The sequence below is a fragment of the Macaca fascicularis genome, chromosome 3 (genome assembly GCF_037993035.2).
Source record: "Macaca fascicularis isolate 582-1 chromosome 3, T2T-MFA8v1.1".
In the NCBI taxonomy this organism is placed as follows: Eukaryota; Metazoa; Chordata; class Mammalia; order Primates; family Cercopithecidae; genus Macaca; species Macaca fascicularis.
The window spans coordinates 82,498,538-82,516,737 of NC_088377.1; the positions used below are offsets into that span (position 1 = coordinate 82,498,538).

Here is an 18,200-nt window from a genome sequence, read left to right on the forward strand (position 1 = left end):
AGATCCCACATTACCCCGGAGCGCCGAGGCATACCCGGAGACTGGGACCCCACCTCCTCGGGGCGTGACCTGTGATCCTTGACCCGTGACCCCACCTTCTCTGGGGCGTGACCCCTGGCCCCACCACCCCAGGGGCGTGGCCCGGAGGCAATCCTGGCAAGAGCCGGGTAGCCCGAGCCGGGCGGAACCACTGTGCGCGCCGCCGTGTTTCCGGGCCGGGACACTCAGGGCGCGACACTTATCTGTTACCCACAGAGGCCGTCGCGGCTGCGGCAGGCGCGGCCATGAGGTTTCGGGCTAAGATCGTGGACGGGGCCTGTCTGAACCACTTCACACGTGAGCAGGGAGGCCGGAGGGGAGCGAGGGAGGAACGGAAGGAAGCAGTGAGCGCGCGGTGGGGACCGCGGAGGAAGATCAGAGCGGGGATGGGCGGTGGAAGGGGCAGCGAGATGGGCCGCGGGAGGGGCCGCGGGAGGATGGGGCAGGCATAGGGGTGCTGGTGGAGGCCGCGGGATGATGGGCCGGGAGTGCGCGGGTCGGATCGTAGGGCACTTGGGGTGAAGGCGGCTTTCAAGGGACGTTTCTGAAACTTGATTCCGATCACGCGGCTTTAAAAGCAAGCGGCCACTGCTCCCACAGACGGCTTTATCAGGCATTGACATTCCTTCAAGGCCCCATTCGTCCCTCCACCCTGACAGTGCCTAACCTTGCATTGAACTCTGTACTGCGGTACCCAGTAGTCAATAAGTTCGTGTTAAATGAATGAATGACTAGTAGGTGCCTGTTTTTTTATTTGAGCACTGATGATGTATGCTGTACATCTCCCCGGGTTTGTTGGGAGAATTGCGTGACATCATACTTTCCAGTGTGATACCAATGTAAGTGGTTATTTTTCCACCGAGAAGTTGCACCATGATGAACAAGAAATTCTGTAAAATAAGTTGGTCTCTAGGATACATGATGTGCGTTTTAGTGATTCCTTATTTTAACCCCTGCTTTAGGAATCAGTAACATGATAGCCAAGCTTGCCAAAACCTGCACCCTCCGCATCAGCCCTGATAAGCTTAACTTCATCCTTTGTGACAAGCTGGCTAATGGAGGAGTGAGCATGTGGTGTGAGCTGGAACAGGTGAGCAAAAACTTCTGAGAGGCCTGCAATCTGCAGATTGTCTCTGGAAAGACCACAAGTGCCCTGCCTCATCCCCCATGTTTTTCCCTTAGGAGAACTTCTTCAACGAATTTCAAATGGAGGGTGTCTCTGCAGAAAACAATGAGATTTATTTAGAGCTAACATCGGAAAACTTATCTCGAGCCTTGAAAACTGCCCAGAATGCCAGAGCCTTGAAAATCAAACTGACTAATAAACACTTTCCCTGCCTCACAGTCTCCGTGGAGCTGGTGAGTAGGAGAGTCAGGGTTTCAGAAATTTCCCACAGAAGTCTTGGCTTCGAAGGAATAGACATAGTTAGCCTAGCCTCTTTAGCAATAAATATTGTTGAAAGCTATTTGGTTTATTTAAATTTAAAGAGCTGGTCCATAACTATATTTTGCATTAGAGTCAGTTCCTCCTCATTTTAAAATAGTGTTGTTATCCTATGCATTCGGCTAGACTGCTGCTTTTTCCAAGCCATAAAACTTCCAGCCTCTCTATTTCTTGTAGTGGTATTGTCACCTTGTCTAGAAATCATGGTTTCTATGCATTTTCACCGTTGACACATTTTCTCCCCACTCCTACCCTGCCTCATCTGCTCTGATAACCTTTAAATGGCCCCTCATTGTTCAGTACACATATGTTTTATATGCTACTGCCAGATGAATTTAGTGCACAGCTGTCCTCCAAACACACAAATACACAACCTCATGCGCACACATACAACCCAGAGTTGCTCTTGTTACTCATGGAATGAGGTTCGTATTTCCTTTTTTTTTCCGAGACTGAGTCTCTCTCTTGTCACCCAGGCTGGAGTGCAGTGGTGCGATCTCGGCTCACTGCAACCTCCGCCTCCCAGGTTCAAGTGATTTTCATGCCTCAGCCTCCCAAGCAGCTGGGATTACAGGCGCCCACCACCACACCCGGCTAATTTTTGTATTTTTTTAGTAGAGTTGGGGTTTCACCATGTTGGCCAGGCTGGTCTTGAACTCCTGACCTCAAGTGATCCACCTACCTCGTCCTCTCAAAGGCCTCCCAAAGTGCTGCGATTATAGGCATGAACCACCGCGCCCGACCCAACTTTTCTTCATAACTCTCGACTCTGCAGTCAGGCAGTTCTTAGAGCTAATTAGGGTATTTCATGTCACAACATAAGTTTGGTATGTTTTTCCTATTAAGGAAAAGCAAGATAGTAACGTATAATATTTTAGGTCCAAAAGTGCAAGATATTTTGTTCTGCGAGTCTCATAGAAGCCCCTAGAAGTAAATATAGTTTGCCTTTTAACTGTTTAGAAACTGCAGCCCCCTGAGTGTCCTATGCCCAAAGAGTGGCCTTCTCTTGGTTGCATCAACATAGCAGGCTTGCTTCTTTCTGCCTCATGGCTTTACATGTGCTGTTTCCCCAGCCTGAAACCCTGTCCCCTTGTTCCTGTCTTCCCACGGCTGCTGCTTTTGGTGGTATCTGAAATGTCACCTCGTCAGTCTAAGGAAACTCCCCCACACTCACTCTGGTCACTGTGGTTTGCTTTCTCACGACTCTAATGAGCATGTCATGCAATTTCATTTGTTTGCATTTTTATTGATCTGTTTGTTCCACTGGAATATTGAGGACCTTTTTGTCTTATTTACCACACTTCCCAGTTCCTGAAAGTACCCAGAGTCTGTTCCGTAAATATTGGCACCATCAATATTGGTCGAATGGCTTTTCAGTGAATAAATTGACAGCATTCCACTTAGATTTGGCATTTCAACTTTTTTGTCCTCGGGTCTTTGGGTTGTTTTGTTGTTGCTTAATATTAACAACATAAAAATATTTTTAAATTAATTCTTTTCTTGGCAGTTATCTATGTCAAGCAGTAGCCGCATTGTGACACATGACATCCCTATAAAGGTGATTCCTAGGAAATTGTGGAAGGACTTGCAAGAACCGGTGGTCCCAGATCCTGATGTAGGTGATGCCTGCAATCCTGTTGTACACCCCACATTAAATGGCATGACTTGAATTCTCTAATTTCAGTTGTAGTCTTGCAGTATATTTTATTTTTAAAGGATTCTTAAGGAAAACATTAGAATATTTGCCTTTTGTTATTTACATAAAACATCTTAAAACATGTTGCATATGATAGAAATGTCATGCCATCCTATATGTAGAAAATGTCTCACTCAGCAACATCATTTAAAACACAACTGAAATGATACTTTGGAGGACAATTAGTATTCGTTAGTATTCTTGACCTTAGACACCAATTTGGGTTTCCAAGACTTGATCTTTTCCTCAGCCAGTCAGGAGCGATATCTGGATGCGCACGAAAGCCAAGAAGAGAGGAATTTCATGGTTTAGGGCTAATATGGGTTAACAGTCATGCTGATGGTTAACCCTAGAACCCCAGAAGGTAAAGATGATGCCAAAGGGCCCATTTCCTCTTGCTCACAATTTATTTAAGAAGAAAGTACAAAAATATGTTGGGTAAAATAATTACTTGACTTTTACTAGACGACTTCTACACTGATTTCGAAAAAGCCCCTGTTTTCTAGAGCACTCTTGGTAACAGTCTCAGGTGTGATGCAGTGACTCTCTGCCGTATTTTTGCACAGAGCGTGGAAAAGGCCCCTGAATCATACGTGTAAATGTCCCTTAGAGGAGGGCCTCCTGCTGAGTGCCTGAGTTTTATTCCCCCTGGACCAATATAGGGGCATCTCAGCTGAAGTGCCCTATTCCTTCTTGAGCCAGAAGAATGCCCGCAGGGACATGGTTGCTGAGGTAGCCAGAGGCAGGCATTCCAGTCTTTAATTTTGCTTGAGCATCCTTGAGTTAGTGAAATAGAATTGGTTTTCTTTTTATATTTTTAAAAGAACTTTATTCAGAAAATTGTAAAATAGTATCCCGTAGTTTTTGAGCATGCAGTGTGTTCCAGAGTTAGTTATGGAGCCCTTGTCATTACTAGAGTATATTAATATTTTTAATACTTGTGCTTTTTCTCATTGGTTTTGTAGGTTAGTATTTATTTACCAGTCTTGAAGACTATGAAGAGTGTTGTGGAAAAAATGAAAAACATCAGCAATCACCTTGTAAGTCACAACTTCTTTAGAAAAGAACTCTGAAGTATTTGGTGGGGTGGCGTGGGTGCTCTAGCTCACCCTGCAGCAGTCTACGCAGATGGGCACCTCCTAACCGAATTCCCACTCATGAGGACCTGGCCTAGTGCTGAGAGCCTGCAGATTGCTAGTTGGATTTAGAAACCTATTCCAGTACTTTTCAAGTCTCATTCACTGAGGAAAGCTTTTATGTTTGCCTTTAATCCCTTGTGTTTATATTTATAGTATATTAAGGATCTGTTCAGCCGTTCTGCCTGTTTTTCCTCTTACATTTTGGATGAAACATTATGTTTTGTTTTTTTTTTGAGACAGAGTCTCACTGTGTCGCCCAGGCTGGAGTGCAGTGGTGCGATCTCGGCTCACTGCAAGCTCCGCCTCCCGGGTTCACGTCATTCTCCCACCTCAGCCTCCCAAGTAACTGGGACTACAGGCGCCCGCCACCCCGCCCAGTTACTGTTTTGTTTTTGTATTTTTAGTAGAGACGGGGTTTCACCGTGTTAGCCAGGATGGTCTCGATCTCCTGACCTCGTGATCTGCCTCATGATCCCTCCCAAAGTACTGGGATTATAGGCGTGAGCCATGGCGCCCGGCCAGAACACTGTATCTTTTACCTGCTAATGTGCCCATATTTTTCTATGAGTCACTGATATGATTGACAGTGAGTTTGGAGTTTCCTGTCTGCATGCCAAATGTCTTTCAGTGAGCCAGGGACAAAGGTATGCCACACCATAGCAGCCTTTATTCCACGCACCCCTCACACCAAGCTAGGGGGCACTTTTATATTTCTGTTTATTTTCTGTTTATTTTGTGAAAGTCTCCTATGGCCACGTGGCTCGAAATGTTACAGTGTGTGACAGTGGTGGGAAATACGTGGATTATCCTCATTCATACCTGGGGTTATTCTGAGTTCTTCCTTCATTCACTGCCCCTCCCCCGCCCCCTGCTCCCTCCTACCCCACTCCAAAGAACACACTTGGTTATGTCCCTGAATCTTTTAAAAACCACTGTCCACCTGATGAAGCGTAAACTTTTGATCTTCCTAGTATACCAGGCCACCTCTGTAGCCACATCTCTGTTGTATTGCCAGACCCTCCCTGCAGAACCAGGCTGGGTTCTGGTATTCCCCGACAATGCCTCTTCTTTTCTGTTCAGTTCTTTGCCATTTCGCACATGGCTGCTTCTCTCCATCTCCCTGGAAGGCACTTAGCCATTCTCATGCTTCATCACAGACCTTTCCCCACCACCCCTCTGGAAGCCCCTCCTCCGTGGAGCTCAGCTGTCCAGTGTACATGGTAAATCACCTGCTAATATCTCTGAAGGTCTCCTGAACCACCAGCTTCTTGATAAGGGAAACCCCGTCTTAATCATCTTTGTGTCCCAGCTGCCCAGTTTGGGATTGCCACTCGGTAGGCAGCAGTAAGTGTCACATTTAATGAAAGAAGGAAGTGACTGGGCATCTCTAATGGGAAGGTGGACATTCTTAGTGTGTTAAATTTTTAGTGTTAAAATTTAGTGTTAAATTTTAGTGTTAAAATTTAGCTTCAAGAGGTCTTTGAAATCACAAAAGTATTTTGAAGCCTAGAAAATGTACATTGGGCTGTTTTTTTGTAGAGTTCTGCTCACTAAGAGCATTGCTGTCGTTGGACCTAACTCAAGGCTTTTCTTTCATAAATTCTATATAGAGCTCATTTTAATTTAAAATCTGTTTTCCATGAAGCAGTGTGCACTGTGCCGACATTGGTGTCACCTGTGACTGCAGTGATGTCGATCCAGTTGTCAGGCTGGCTTCATCTAGGGATACTCTGGGGACTTCCAGAGAAATTCAAAGAGGCCCAGGAGAGAAAAGACAGGGCGGTTAATTGAAGGATGGCATTTGTTTGTTCTTTCTGTTCAATGAAAATGATTCAGCAAAGTAGAGACGTAGAAGGGTAGCTTAGAATCATCAGAGGTGTTTTGTTTTCTCTTTTTTGGAGTTTAAAAAACAGACATTTTGTGGAGTGGCTACTACAATCTGGAATTACTAAATGGAAAGTTATCAAGTTACTGTAGCAAAGTACATAATCGATCAAGTTACTGTAGCAAAGTACATAATGAGGTCTTCCTGGGTATCCAGAATTCTGTGTCTGAATATTACAGGCAGTAGAATTAAGGAAAATGGTAGACTCAACACACTAAAAATGTCTACCTTCCCCTTAGAGATGCCCAGTCACTTCCTTTCATTAAATGTGAAGTGTGACTGATGGGGTGGGTTGTGTATGTGACTCATGCAGGAACAGAAAAATAAGCAAGAACTGGAGGGAATCGACATCATGTTCTAAGACATTGCTTCTAAGTTCTACCATGTGTGTGAATCCCCTGGGATCTGGTTACAGTGCAGGTTCTGATTTGGGAGGTCTGAGCTGGAGCCTGAGGCTCTATTGCTGACCAGCTCCTGGGGGATGTCAGTGCTGCCTACCTTCAGACCACATCACGTAACAGTACTTTGTGATTTGTGCCTGTATTACTCTGTTTTCACACTGCTATAAAGATAGTACCTGAGACCAGGGAATTTATAAACAAAAGAGGTTTAATTGACTCACAGTTCTGTCTAGCTGAGGAGGCCTCAGGAAATTTACAATCATGACAGAAGGCAAAGGGGAAGCAAGGCACGTCTTACATGGCAGCTGAAGAGAGAAGAGCACAGGAAAAACTGTCATTTTTAAAACCATCAGATCTCATGAGAACTCCCTCACTATCATGAGAACAGCATGGGAGAAGCTGCCCCTGTGATCCAGTCACCTACCACCAGGCCCCTTCATCAGCACTTGGGGATTATAATTCGAGATGAGATTTGGGTGGGAATACTGAGCCAAAACAAATCATATCAGTGCCATACTATATTGTACTTCAAATGTTATCTGAGAAACAGCTTTGCAGGGTCACCTTAATGATGGAAACCAGAGAGTCTGTGTTTAGAGTCATGATGTGGAAGAGGGGAGTCTTTGGAGCCACACACCTGGGTTCAGCTCCAGGCTGCACTGTGCAGTGAGTGCCCTAGTGCTGGGTACTACCCCAAATAGGGATAACAGTGCAGCTATGACAGGGGCTTCGTCACTTTTTATAAATTTAGAGACAATTTTTACTAGGTGCCCAGTATAGTCAGCATTCAGTAAACAATAGGTGACTATTTTAAGGAAATCATTGAAAAGATCTTACCCTGATACTTAAGAAATCAAGTGTGTTGATGTGCATCATATTCCAAATAACCGAATCATAAAATAGACATGAGTGACCAGTGTTCAGAGAATTAGTTGTTTGTTAATTTCTTCAATAAGTATTGACTCAAGGCCACCATGTGCTAGGCACCAAGTGTTAACATTTAGGAGGGAGTTAGAATCTAATGTTCTGTTACTGAGACTTTTAGGAATTCAAAGAAAATGCAAGAGAACACTTAAGCCTGAAGTGCATCTAGGACCATTGCAAGTTGCATTTTTGAATAAGTATTTATTTATTTATATCTAAAACCATTGTTTTTCAAAACAATGGGAATTTACAGATCTTGGGTGTGTGTGTGGTTGTTTGGAACAAATGAGCATAAGTCATGTGTTAACCTTACAGAGCCCCAGTAAGCAGTCCAGCATATTCACAAAGATTGTTTTATATATTTTATTTCAGTCACCTAGTGTTCCAGATTGTAGGAAAGCGGGTTAGGAAATATAACAATCTGTTTTTTGGATTAATGAAAGAAAAAGGTTGAAAGTGAGTATTTCTCATTCAAAGTAGATTATACAACAAGTAAGTCTGGGGCACTATTTTTCTATTAATGTGAAAAACTCAGAAATAAGAGCTCACCCAAGTTAGAAAAACTTTGTTTTTGGAATGAAAACTATTCAGAGTTCACCAATTTTAAGGAACAGGAACAAGGAACACTAAATTGTATTCAGTTAAACATGGACACTGATACAGAGCTGTGCAGACAGGATGCCTTCTCTCTTTTCTCTCTGTGGCACTGTGAGGATGGAATGGCCCTAAATAAGACTAGTTGCTAGATGACACTTTTATAGTACAAGATGGCAAAATGCTGTCTGGCAGACTACACACGGGCTTTCCAGAGACCTCCTAGGCTTTAACATTGAGCAGATATCAATGTCAAAAAGAGAAATAATATGTACTGGTTCTTTTAGGAGGAAGTTTCGTTGTAGGTGCGGGAGTGGACCAAGACAGGTTAGCAAAACCTCAAACCACACTGTGGCATATGCTTCATTTCTAGGTTCCATCCAATTAAAAGAACTGATTGGTTGTTGAGGTGGGTAGAGAGGAGCTTCAAAGGAAAGGAGCCCCCTGTTACAATATGGAGACAGTCCTAAGGCAGCAAGAGCAGGAGTAGAAGAGGGGCGCCTGATGGTATGTGAGGGAGAGGCAGAAGTCTGGTAGCCTGTGCATGTGGAGTTCAGCTCAGCCATCCTCAGTCCTGGTAACCCGACAGCAGCCCCAGACCCTTCTGGATTTGGAAATTTCATTTTCCAACATGTGAGTTTATTTTCTAAATAAATGGCTATGTTCTCAGGAAATTCTAAAGGCCTTAAGTCATATTAAATGTGTATTTATGACAAATGGTTTATTATATTTTATAAAAATAAGACACTGATTTCCACATTCTTTTCTCATTTTCCTCCTTCCTGTTTTGTAATGGTTATATTACGTCTACATCATCAGAGCATAAAATTTTATTACTACACATTATTCTGTCCTCTTCACTCCTATTGTTTAGTTTTGGTTCCAAAGGTCAAAATAAGGCTCACACTGTTTATGCTGTAAGTTCTCCAATGATTTTTTGGTTTTCAAAAGCTTATTCTCTAGCATATCACTCAGAAAGGACTCACAGGAATAGGATTCCATTGGTTATCATGTGTTTATAATGTCAGTTTGGCTCACTGCACTGCGTTGTCTGCTGGTGTATATTATTGCTATCAAAAAGTCTGATTCCATTCTGATTTTGTTTCACAGCTTGGATTTATTCATTTGAAGGTGGGGACTAAATACTCTGGGGATTTTTCCCATTTTCTTTAAATCCAACTGTCTTGACCGTCTGGGGTCAATTTTCCCAGGTGTGTGGTGTGTCCCTTCAGTAAGTGGGCCCAACTCTTCATTCACTTCAGGAAAGTTTTGAGCTATAGTTGATAGCATTTATTTTCCAGTGCTTTCTTTTTCTTCTGGTACTTAGAGGGCTTGGTTCTTCTCCACCATCTTTATTATTTTCTGTCAGATCCTTTTCATCTCTTTGTTTCTGTTTGGTAAATTTTATTTTTCTCCTTTCCATCCCAGTTTCTCTTACTGTTCTCTCTGTGGCACCTATTTGCTCTAGTCTTCTTCCTTCTAAACTAGTTTCTGTTTCTGAAAATTTTCCTTGTGTTTCTAATTACTTCCTGTGCTGTTAGCTGTGTTTTCATATGTGCATACTGTCTGGTCATCTCATGTCTGAGCTTCCCTAGTTCTGATTCATGTTGTTCTGTCATAGCTTTTATTATTGTTCATTTGTTTTAGTTGGTCTTGAAATAATAGGCTACTCTCTGCATCTGGTTTGCAGAGTGTCTTTAGTTTCTGTGCTATTTGGACATTATAATTTCTATTTTTCTTTTTTCAGAATATTACTATATGGAAGTCAACCACAATCCTTTTGTTGTTGCTGTTGTAGGTGGTTTTTCTGGTTATTTTAGGAGGAAGTTTCATTGTAGGAGTGAAAGTGGACCAAAATAATTTTCTAATTTAATGACTCTAGAATTCTCTATTCTTTGTAACCATAAAATATTAAAACATGCATCCTCACCACGTCCCCAGGACTTTCTGAGATCTGTCCCTCTTTTTCGTTCTTTTAAAGCTTCATTCCTTTTTTTTTTTTTTTTTTTGCCCGAGGTACCCATTCTGCTCAGTTGAGGCTCTTACTTCCCGTGGTTCCTTCTCAGTGCAAGACTCTCTCCTGCTGTGAGGGAGTTCTCATCAGCTCCACCCAGCCCTCCCTAGAGCCCTGCCCTTGTGCTGCTGTAGTCTCCTGGCAAGTCCTCTCTGAGTTCTACCTGTTTTCACATCTTTACTGTGTTCTCCATTCCGGGAGGCAGGCAGGGGGACTTCCCCTTTGGGATTTTTGGGAGGTTTCTGAGTTCTTGGCTCTTGGGCCTTATCTTCTCTCTTTCGCTGATAGCACGGGGATCTCAGGGCGCTCTGAGGTGTTTTGAGGTTTTGTAGGGTACTTTGTCATCTGGTTGTGTGAAAGCTGCTGCCCATGGAGTTTTTTTCCTTTTGTCTTCCTTTTCTAAGACTATGTAAAATACTCAATTTGCAGGTTATTGAAGCAAACCTAGATGGAGAATTGAATTTGAAAATAGAAACTGAATTAGTATGTGTTACAACTCATTTTAAAGATCTTGGAAATCCTCCTTTAGGTAAGTGTTCTAGTGGGTTATATTTTGCTTTTGATAAGTTAACTGTTTCAGATAACCTACCTATTGAGGTCTCTTAATGTAAAAAGGTTGAAATTCAGTTGACTTTGTTTCATGCTTGGGTAAAGAACAAAGGAATTGAGATTGGACTACGTATCTCTGTGGTGTAGTGGAGCAGTTAGCCACCAGGGGGAGAAGCTGTGCCACCAAGTAGCTGACCGATCTGTGCAGGGTCTCCATACTCTGTAGAATTTGGATCAAGTTAAATAACCTCCAAGATCCCTTCCAGCTCTTCAATTCCTATTCTACTCCTAAAGATTTCCATTTCTCACCTGGAATGGATTCAGAAAGGTAGATACATTTGTTCTTATATTCTCCTCCTTTAGTTACTTCCACAGGTAAGAAATTAGTGTAGCAGATGCAAAACTGTTTCACTTGATGACATTTCTCATCTCATACAAGGTAATAAGGGACGATAGAGTCAGTTCAGCAAGTGGGGAAAGAGGGGATGGTTGTACAGTCTGGTGAGTCATAAGCCAAGAGGGGGTTAGAATCATGGCTGGAAAGTGGGCAGCTGCACAGTAGCAGGGGCTGCCTCAGCAGGAAAGCAGGCAAAGGACCAGGGGAGAAACACCTGGGGATGATGAGAAAATCATTTTATGATACATTGGTGTTCCAGAACCAATAAAATCGGCCCTGGTCACGTTTAGCATTAAGTCACTACAAGTTTGCTTGAATATAAGCACAGATTTTAGCATAGAGTTGGAAGGAATGTTTACTTTCTAATTAAGAGCATCCTGTTCCGGCAGAGTGAAATCCATGTGGTTATACCTTTGATAATATTGTGTAAAGTGATTCATTCTGATTTTGTTTCTTTTAATAAACATAAGGTGGGACTTACCTTTGGTACTTTCTCAGAAGTTGAAAGGATTTTTTTTAATTGCACTTGAGAATGACAGGCCTTGCATTAGTTAATGTATATATTTTCACTCTTAAAATACATAGTGAGTGAGTACAAATAAATGCAATTTTCTTTGACCTAAAGAGGGAGATTGAGTTATATTTCAAGTCCCCTGTAAATAAAGATGCCTGGAAATTATCATAGTATTTTAAATAGTTAGGACCTAATGCTTAATGAATGACAACATTTACAAGTTGCAATATTTCTCCAGGATGCTAAAACCAGTGCTGAAGTGAATCACTTATTCAGATAAAATGCAAGTGTCTCCAGGTTTCCTGTTATGTGTGAAGATGTTGTATTTAAACGCATTCCTATCATTTTAGCCTCTGAAAGCACCCATCAAGACAGAAACGTGGAACACATGGCTGAAGTGCACATAGATATTAGGAAGCTCCTACAGTTTCTTGCTGGACAACAAGTAAATCCCACAAAAGCCTTATGCAGTGAGTGTGCTTCTCTCTTTTGTTTTTCATATTCTTTCATATTCTAAATACCTCACTCAACTCTAATCTAACAAATTGCATATAGTCTCATAAGTCCAAAAAAAAAAAAAAGCTCAATTATGTGGACTTTAGCTTCCTAGGACAGTCGGGTTTTTTAATTTTCCTGGACTTAGAAGTACCTAAGGTGGCAGCAGAGAAACAACCCCTGGGCACTCTGTTAGCGCCTGCAACCGGCAGCCACACTGGTTGATAGGTGGGTTGTGTGCTGCCTCAGCTGGCCAGCGCACCTGGAGACGCCCTCGGGAAGATGGGTGCAGATCATCTCACCTTCTCCATGGCCATCTAATTTGACCTACTCAGAGTGCCAGACACGGTTTGGCTTGGATTTAAGTTTTCCCTTGTGATGCCTTGTTTCCTTTCTGTGGCTATGCTGGCCTGCACTCGCTGCCCCATATCTATCCCTTGGCTGCTGGTTAACAGTTGCCTCTTGATTCTGGCTGGGTCCCGTCTTGTGAGGTCACACACCTGCTCCAGCGCTGTTCATCTGCTGACCACACATGAGAAGGTCATTACCTGCCAAGAGCTTTTCAAGGCATTTTTGTCACCTTCTACTGAAATGACAGCGACTGCAGCCTGGATTTGAAGTTCCACGTTTTGTAGAATAGCTCCCAGGCTGAGCTAAGAGGGAGGTTGGGCCAACGCTGCACCTCATCCCTTTCGGATCTGCAGTGTGCTGTAGAGAAGGAACAGAACATTCTAGGTGGCAATGTCGAGGACCAGCCCTTTTGAACGAGAGACATGAAGAGAATCAGAAGAGACCATGGGAGGAGCAATGGGTGTTAGGGAATTGGGGAAGGCATCAGTTGGAGTGATGGGCACAGAAGGAGATACCGCCAGAGAAGCAGCTCTGAGGGTAGAGATGGAGAAGCTAGATGAGGCCAGATCATGAGGAGTTTTGAAGTGAGGTACCTGTGCTGCTTTTTAAGGAACTTTGACATGAACGGTGTCATATTTCTAAGGCCAAGCATGGTGGGAGCTGTGTGGCAGTGCCGGGTCCTTAAAGGTGCTTCTCAGAACCTTGATGTGCATGGAGGTCACCTGGAGGTCGTGTAAAGGGACTCCTTGTTCATAGTTTGGGCTGGGCCTCATGGCTGCACTTCTCCCAAGCTCCTATACAATGCCCAGACCCTTGGTCCTGACAAGCACAGTGTGAATGGTGAGAGGGTGAAATACTCCTCGTCCATGTAGAGTGTGGAAACACGGGTTGGGGGGTCCCTGTGCTGCACAACATCAGTCTTTGAACTTGGTATTTTGGGGACCTTCTGAATCCAAGGCTGATGAGGAACACAGAAGAGTTCTTATCAAAGGTGGTTGACTAAGCCATGTGTCTTCTCAACATTCACTTTGGTGTCCCCATGTGTAGCAGAGAAAGGAGGACCAGCAAATTGTGATGTAGCAAAAAATTTTAAAAAAAAAACAACCCTAGGTTGAACTTCTCATACCTTCTTAACTTCCCAAAGCCCCTTTTCTGTCTCTATCAGTCTCCTTCAGGTGTCGAATCAGTTGTCCCCTCCTCTAGCTAGGTCCTGCCACCCTCAGTCTCTGCCTCTCCTGTGCCCTTGCACCACCTCTCTTAAAGAATGCTTGTCTTCCTGCTTGTCCTCTCCGGTCCTTTCCCCGACCTCCCGTCTCCTGGGACTGGCCTCTCTGCAGCCTGCTCACACATGGTTTCTTGTCACTCACTCATATGTGCTGGAGAGCTTTCCTCGGCTGCTGTGCTGCAGCTCCCCGAGCTCGGGGTGGTTGTCACACTGTGTGCTCCTGCCCGCCCTCATGTGCTCTTTACTTCCCTGCTTGGTTGCATGCCTGATGCCTTGGATTTTAGCCATCCCCCATGGCCCTCACGGGATTGGCAGGACTGTTGAGATGCAGGAGTCCATCCCATGCAGCAGTGTGTGACACAGTCTGTCCCAGGTGTTGGGGGATCCTGGCTCTCGACTCTTCTCAGCACAGTTCCTCCACTCACTGGTGAGGAGCTGCTCTTGCCCGCAGAAGGATGCTGATGTGGGTGAATGTGGTTTGCCAGAAAGCCAGCCTGCTGGGTGTTTTTCCAAGGGCTTGGGCCACTTCACTCTTCCTTTCCTCGCTGCAGGAAGCCACCAGTGCTGAACATCAAAGCTGATTCAGTACTGGTAGATGTGCTGCTTTATTGAATAATCTTCCAAGGTAAAATTTTGCCAGGTCAAGAAATAGCAATTTAATCCATTTAGAGGAATGAATATAATTTGAAAAATTAACTTATTTCAAGACTAGCATCTCAAAGTGTTGAGACCTTCTTTTAAATAGCTTTCTGGATTTTGAGACATACTTTTACTGGCTGTGATTTATAAGAATTTGTGGTTTGTGGAGTACTGTCCTAAATGCCAGTGATGCAGCCTCAGCTGTGGCAGTGAGAGTGAGAGACTGCGGTCTCCACAGCTGCCTCGGGGAAGACAGATGCCTAAAACAGGAGGCACAGGCTGGGAAGGCTGTTCTGAAAAAGTAGATATCAAAATGTGTGTGCTGCACTAGGTCTTTAAAATCATGGCTTTTCTCTTCCCAGATATTGTGAATAACAAGATGGTGCATTTTGATCTGCTTCACGAAGACGTCTCCCTTCAGTATTTCATCCCTGCGCTGTCCTAGCACCCTGTTGCTGGAGTTGGCATGCAGAGACTTTGTCAGGATGGGAGAGGCCGTAGGCGTTGTGTTCTGATCACTGGTCTGTGTCCTCACGGCACCGCACATCGACACACTGTACTTATTTGTCCCTCTCTAACATTTTAACTAAAAGTTGACTTAATGGCACACAGTTGGATAAACATATCACTTCGTGTTACTCATGTCTGTTTTGTTTTGTTTTTAAGACATTGAAAAGAAAAGCTAGAATTTATTTATTCAGACTTTAAAGAACAATTTCTCATTGACGTTGTGAAAATCCTCATGTATTTAGACTTGGTGTAGTAGCCAGAATTCGTGCAGCTGTTGCCTGGGAGCTGGGGGTACTTTCCCTCCAGGCAGAGGCTCTAGCTCAGCACGGCCTGTAGCGCACAGTCAGTCTTGCATTTCAGTGTGTTCACCCTGCTTGCTCCTGCCCCTTGGAGCCCAGTGACAGAAAGTATAGCCTCTGTCACCCCGCTGCCACTGCCTTGGTTACTCAGAGCGCTGTGGGGTGTCACAGCTGCAGCATTTGGGGTCCCTCTCTCTCTTGCTGAGTACTCAAGCCCACCTGAGTCCACTCCCCTCTTGATGCCTGGAGAGCTGGCCCAGCCAACACAGCTTTTCGCTGGGAGCTCCTTCTGCCATTCCAATTAGTTTCTTCCTGGGGCCAGTTTTGGGTTTAGGTTGTAATTCCTTATATTTCTTTCTTCCGCAGTGCATCGGATCTGTCGTTCTGGAAAGAAGACCCTTCTATTTAGAGTAGAAACAAACGAAACTTCTAAGGTATCATCTGTGTTAGGTGATGAGACCATATTTCTTTGATGTTTCTGAACATCAAAGCTGATTCAGTACTGGTACATGTGCTCATTCTCCCTGAAACATACCTATCATATTTCCTATTATAATTCTATCTCATTGTCCTGTGGAGGTGGACATGATCAACAATATCTTTTATTTTCTTGTTTTGTTTCGTTTGAGACAAGGTCTCACTCTGTCACCCAGACTGGAGTGAAGGGCAACAATCATGGCTCACCGCCTTGACCTCCTTGGCTCAAGGCATCCTCCCACCTCAGCCTCCTGACTACCTGGGACTACCGGTGTGCACCACCACATCCAGCTAGTTTTTAATTTTTCATAGAGATAGAGTCCCACTGTGTTGCCTAGGCTGGTCTTGAACTCCTGGGCTCAAGCCACCCGCCCACCTGGGCCTCCCAAAGTGCTGGGATTACAGGCATTAGCCATCACACCCATCCGTAAACGTTATCTTAATGTCACATTACAAAACTGAGGCCTAAGTTGCTTAGGACAAGATGAAGAAATCGAAGACTAGCTAACATGAAAATTTATATTTTGGCTTTTTCATGTTTTTTGGTAAAACCAGTGTATTTGAATGGTTCTTTTGATGTTTAATAATGGTTTTTTGTTTGTTTGCTTGGTTCAGTTTTTTTTTTTTTCCTTGAGACAGAGTCTTGCTCTGTTGCCAGGCCGGAGTGCCAGTGTCACGATCTTGGCTCACTGCAACCTCCACGTCCCAAGTTCAAGCGATTCTCCTGCCTCAGCCCCCCGAGTAGCTGGGACTATAGGCACGTGCCACCACACCCAGCTAATTTTTGTATTTTTAGTAGAGATGGCATTTCACTATGTTGGCCAGGATGGTCTCGATCTCTTGACTTCGTGATCCACCTGCCTTGGCCTCTCAAAAGTGCTGGGATTACGGGCGTGAGCCACCATGCCTGGCCTGTGTTTAATAATGTTTAAATAGGGTGGAATATTTTGTTAAATTAACATTTTAAAATTAGAAGACGCCATTTTAATTTTTAAACCCTTTCTCCTCGTTGTAACAAAATTAATTCCAGCTGTAGTGAGAAAACTTAAAAATCATGATACAAAATGAAACAATATCTGAAAGTAGTTTTATAAAACTGAAATTATTGTTAAAGAGAATGGTATTAGTGACTTAACCATTTGCTCTATATGATGTTTATTATCAAATACACATAATTTTGAAGATTTTAATGAATGGCTTAAGATTTTATCTTTGTGTAGAATGTGGCTAAAGAAACCTTAGTTGAGATTCAAGAAGTTGGTATCTGTTTCTGATTCCTATCACAACTTGCTACTTAGTGTCTACCAAGTCCTCCACCTCTTTGCTCCTCAAAGAGCTGTGAAAAATGATGGCAGGAGCCCATACAAAACCACAGACTTAGAGAAGGGCACAGTGCTGCTCTATTGAATGATCTTCCAAGGTAAAATATTGCCAGGTCAAGAAATAGCAATTTAATCCATTTAGAGGAATGAATATAATTTGAAAAATTAACTTATTTCAAGACTAACATCTCAAAGTGTTGAGACCTCTTTTAAATAGCTTTCTGGATTTTGAGACATACTTCTACTGGCTGTGATTTATAAGAATTTGTGGTTTGTGGAGTACTGTCCTAAATGCCAGGGTAAAATAAGGCAGTCCCATACCTTGCCTGCCCTGAGCTGAGGACCCCATGTCCTTTTGGTAGGCACATCTTTTCTCTCCTCCTTTGTTCTGCTCTCCCCCAGCATATACTTCCTAGCCCTAGGCAATTACTTGTCTAATATCTGTCTCTGTATATTTGCCTATTCTGGTTTTTAGCTGTTTTTTTTTTCCTGGGGGAGACAGGATCTGGCTCTGTCCCCCAGGCTGGAGTGCAGTAGTACAGTCACGGCTCACTGCAGTCTCAAACTCCTGGGCTTAAGCAGTCCTCCTGCCTCACCCTCCCAAGTAGCTGGAACCACAGGTGTGTTTTTTATATTGTTTTGTAGAGATGAGGTTTTGCCATGTTGCCCAGGACTCCTGGGCTCAAGCAGTCTGCCCGCCTCAGCCTCCCAAAATGCTAGGATCATAGCCGTAAGCCACCACACCCAGCAATTCTTTTTATCCAAGAATTTTATCAGCTGAATTTTGAAGTCATTCTGTGCCATATTGGAGACATTTAAGAATTTCACATTCCAGTTGCTCCTGGCTAGCATCCTAGTGGTCCTGTCGTCCTTCAGCGCTTCCTTGGCCCAGCAGGGAACTGCTTAGCCGTCAGTTCTGTAGGCTAAGTTTACAGTGAGGAACTGTGCCTGGTGTGAAGGAGCCCACTTTTGGGGACCTAGAATGTGGCCTCAACAGTAATCCTGGGGCTGGAATTCTGGTTCAGCCACTAGGCAAAGGTGTTTAGTGACATTCGTGTTCTTAGTGTATGTTGCCAATTTAGCAAAGCATCCATCATTTTGAAGAGGTAACAATTCAGTACTTTTTAAAACAGCTGTATTGAGATGTAATTCACATATCACACAATTCACCCATTTAAAATAGACTGTCTAGTGGTTTTTAGTATGTTCTCAGAGTTGTACAACCATCACCACTATCAATTTTAGAACATTTTCATCACCCAATAAAGAAACTTCTTAACCATAAG

At 43.6% G+C, this 18,200-nt stretch overlaps 1 protein-coding gene across 7 annotated transcripts; it reads left to right on the forward strand.

Annotated features, from left to right (window-relative positions):
- Positions 1–233: 233 nt before the first annotated feature.
- HUS1 (HUS1 checkpoint clamp component) lies at positions 234–18,200 on the forward strand. Of its 7 annotated transcripts, none has more exons than XR_275420.5 (9): positions 234–336; positions 1,002–1,129; positions 1,222–1,398; positions 2,991–3,098; positions 4,145–4,219; positions 10,566–10,665; positions 11,947–12,066; positions 14,669–14,827; positions 15,482–18,200. XR_275420.5 is itself a non-coding variant. In XM_065541973.2 (8 exons), the coding sequence occupies exons 1-8, from the start codon at positions 285–287 to the stop codon at positions 15,586–15,588; spliced, it is 867 nt and encodes a 288-aa protein (XP_065398045.1). In that variant the 5' UTR covers positions 234–284; the 3' UTR covers positions 15,589–16,008. The 7 variants fall into 7 exon arrangements, 4 of the variants coding, with proteins under 4 accessions (XP_065398045.1, XP_005549685.1, XP_065398046.1 ...); XR_006696908.3 differs by having other exon boundaries at positions 14,669–14,862; positions 15,482–15,623; XR_012433202.1 differs by lacking the exon at positions 15,482–18,200 and adding an exon at positions 8,496–8,755 and having other exon boundaries at positions 14,669–14,944.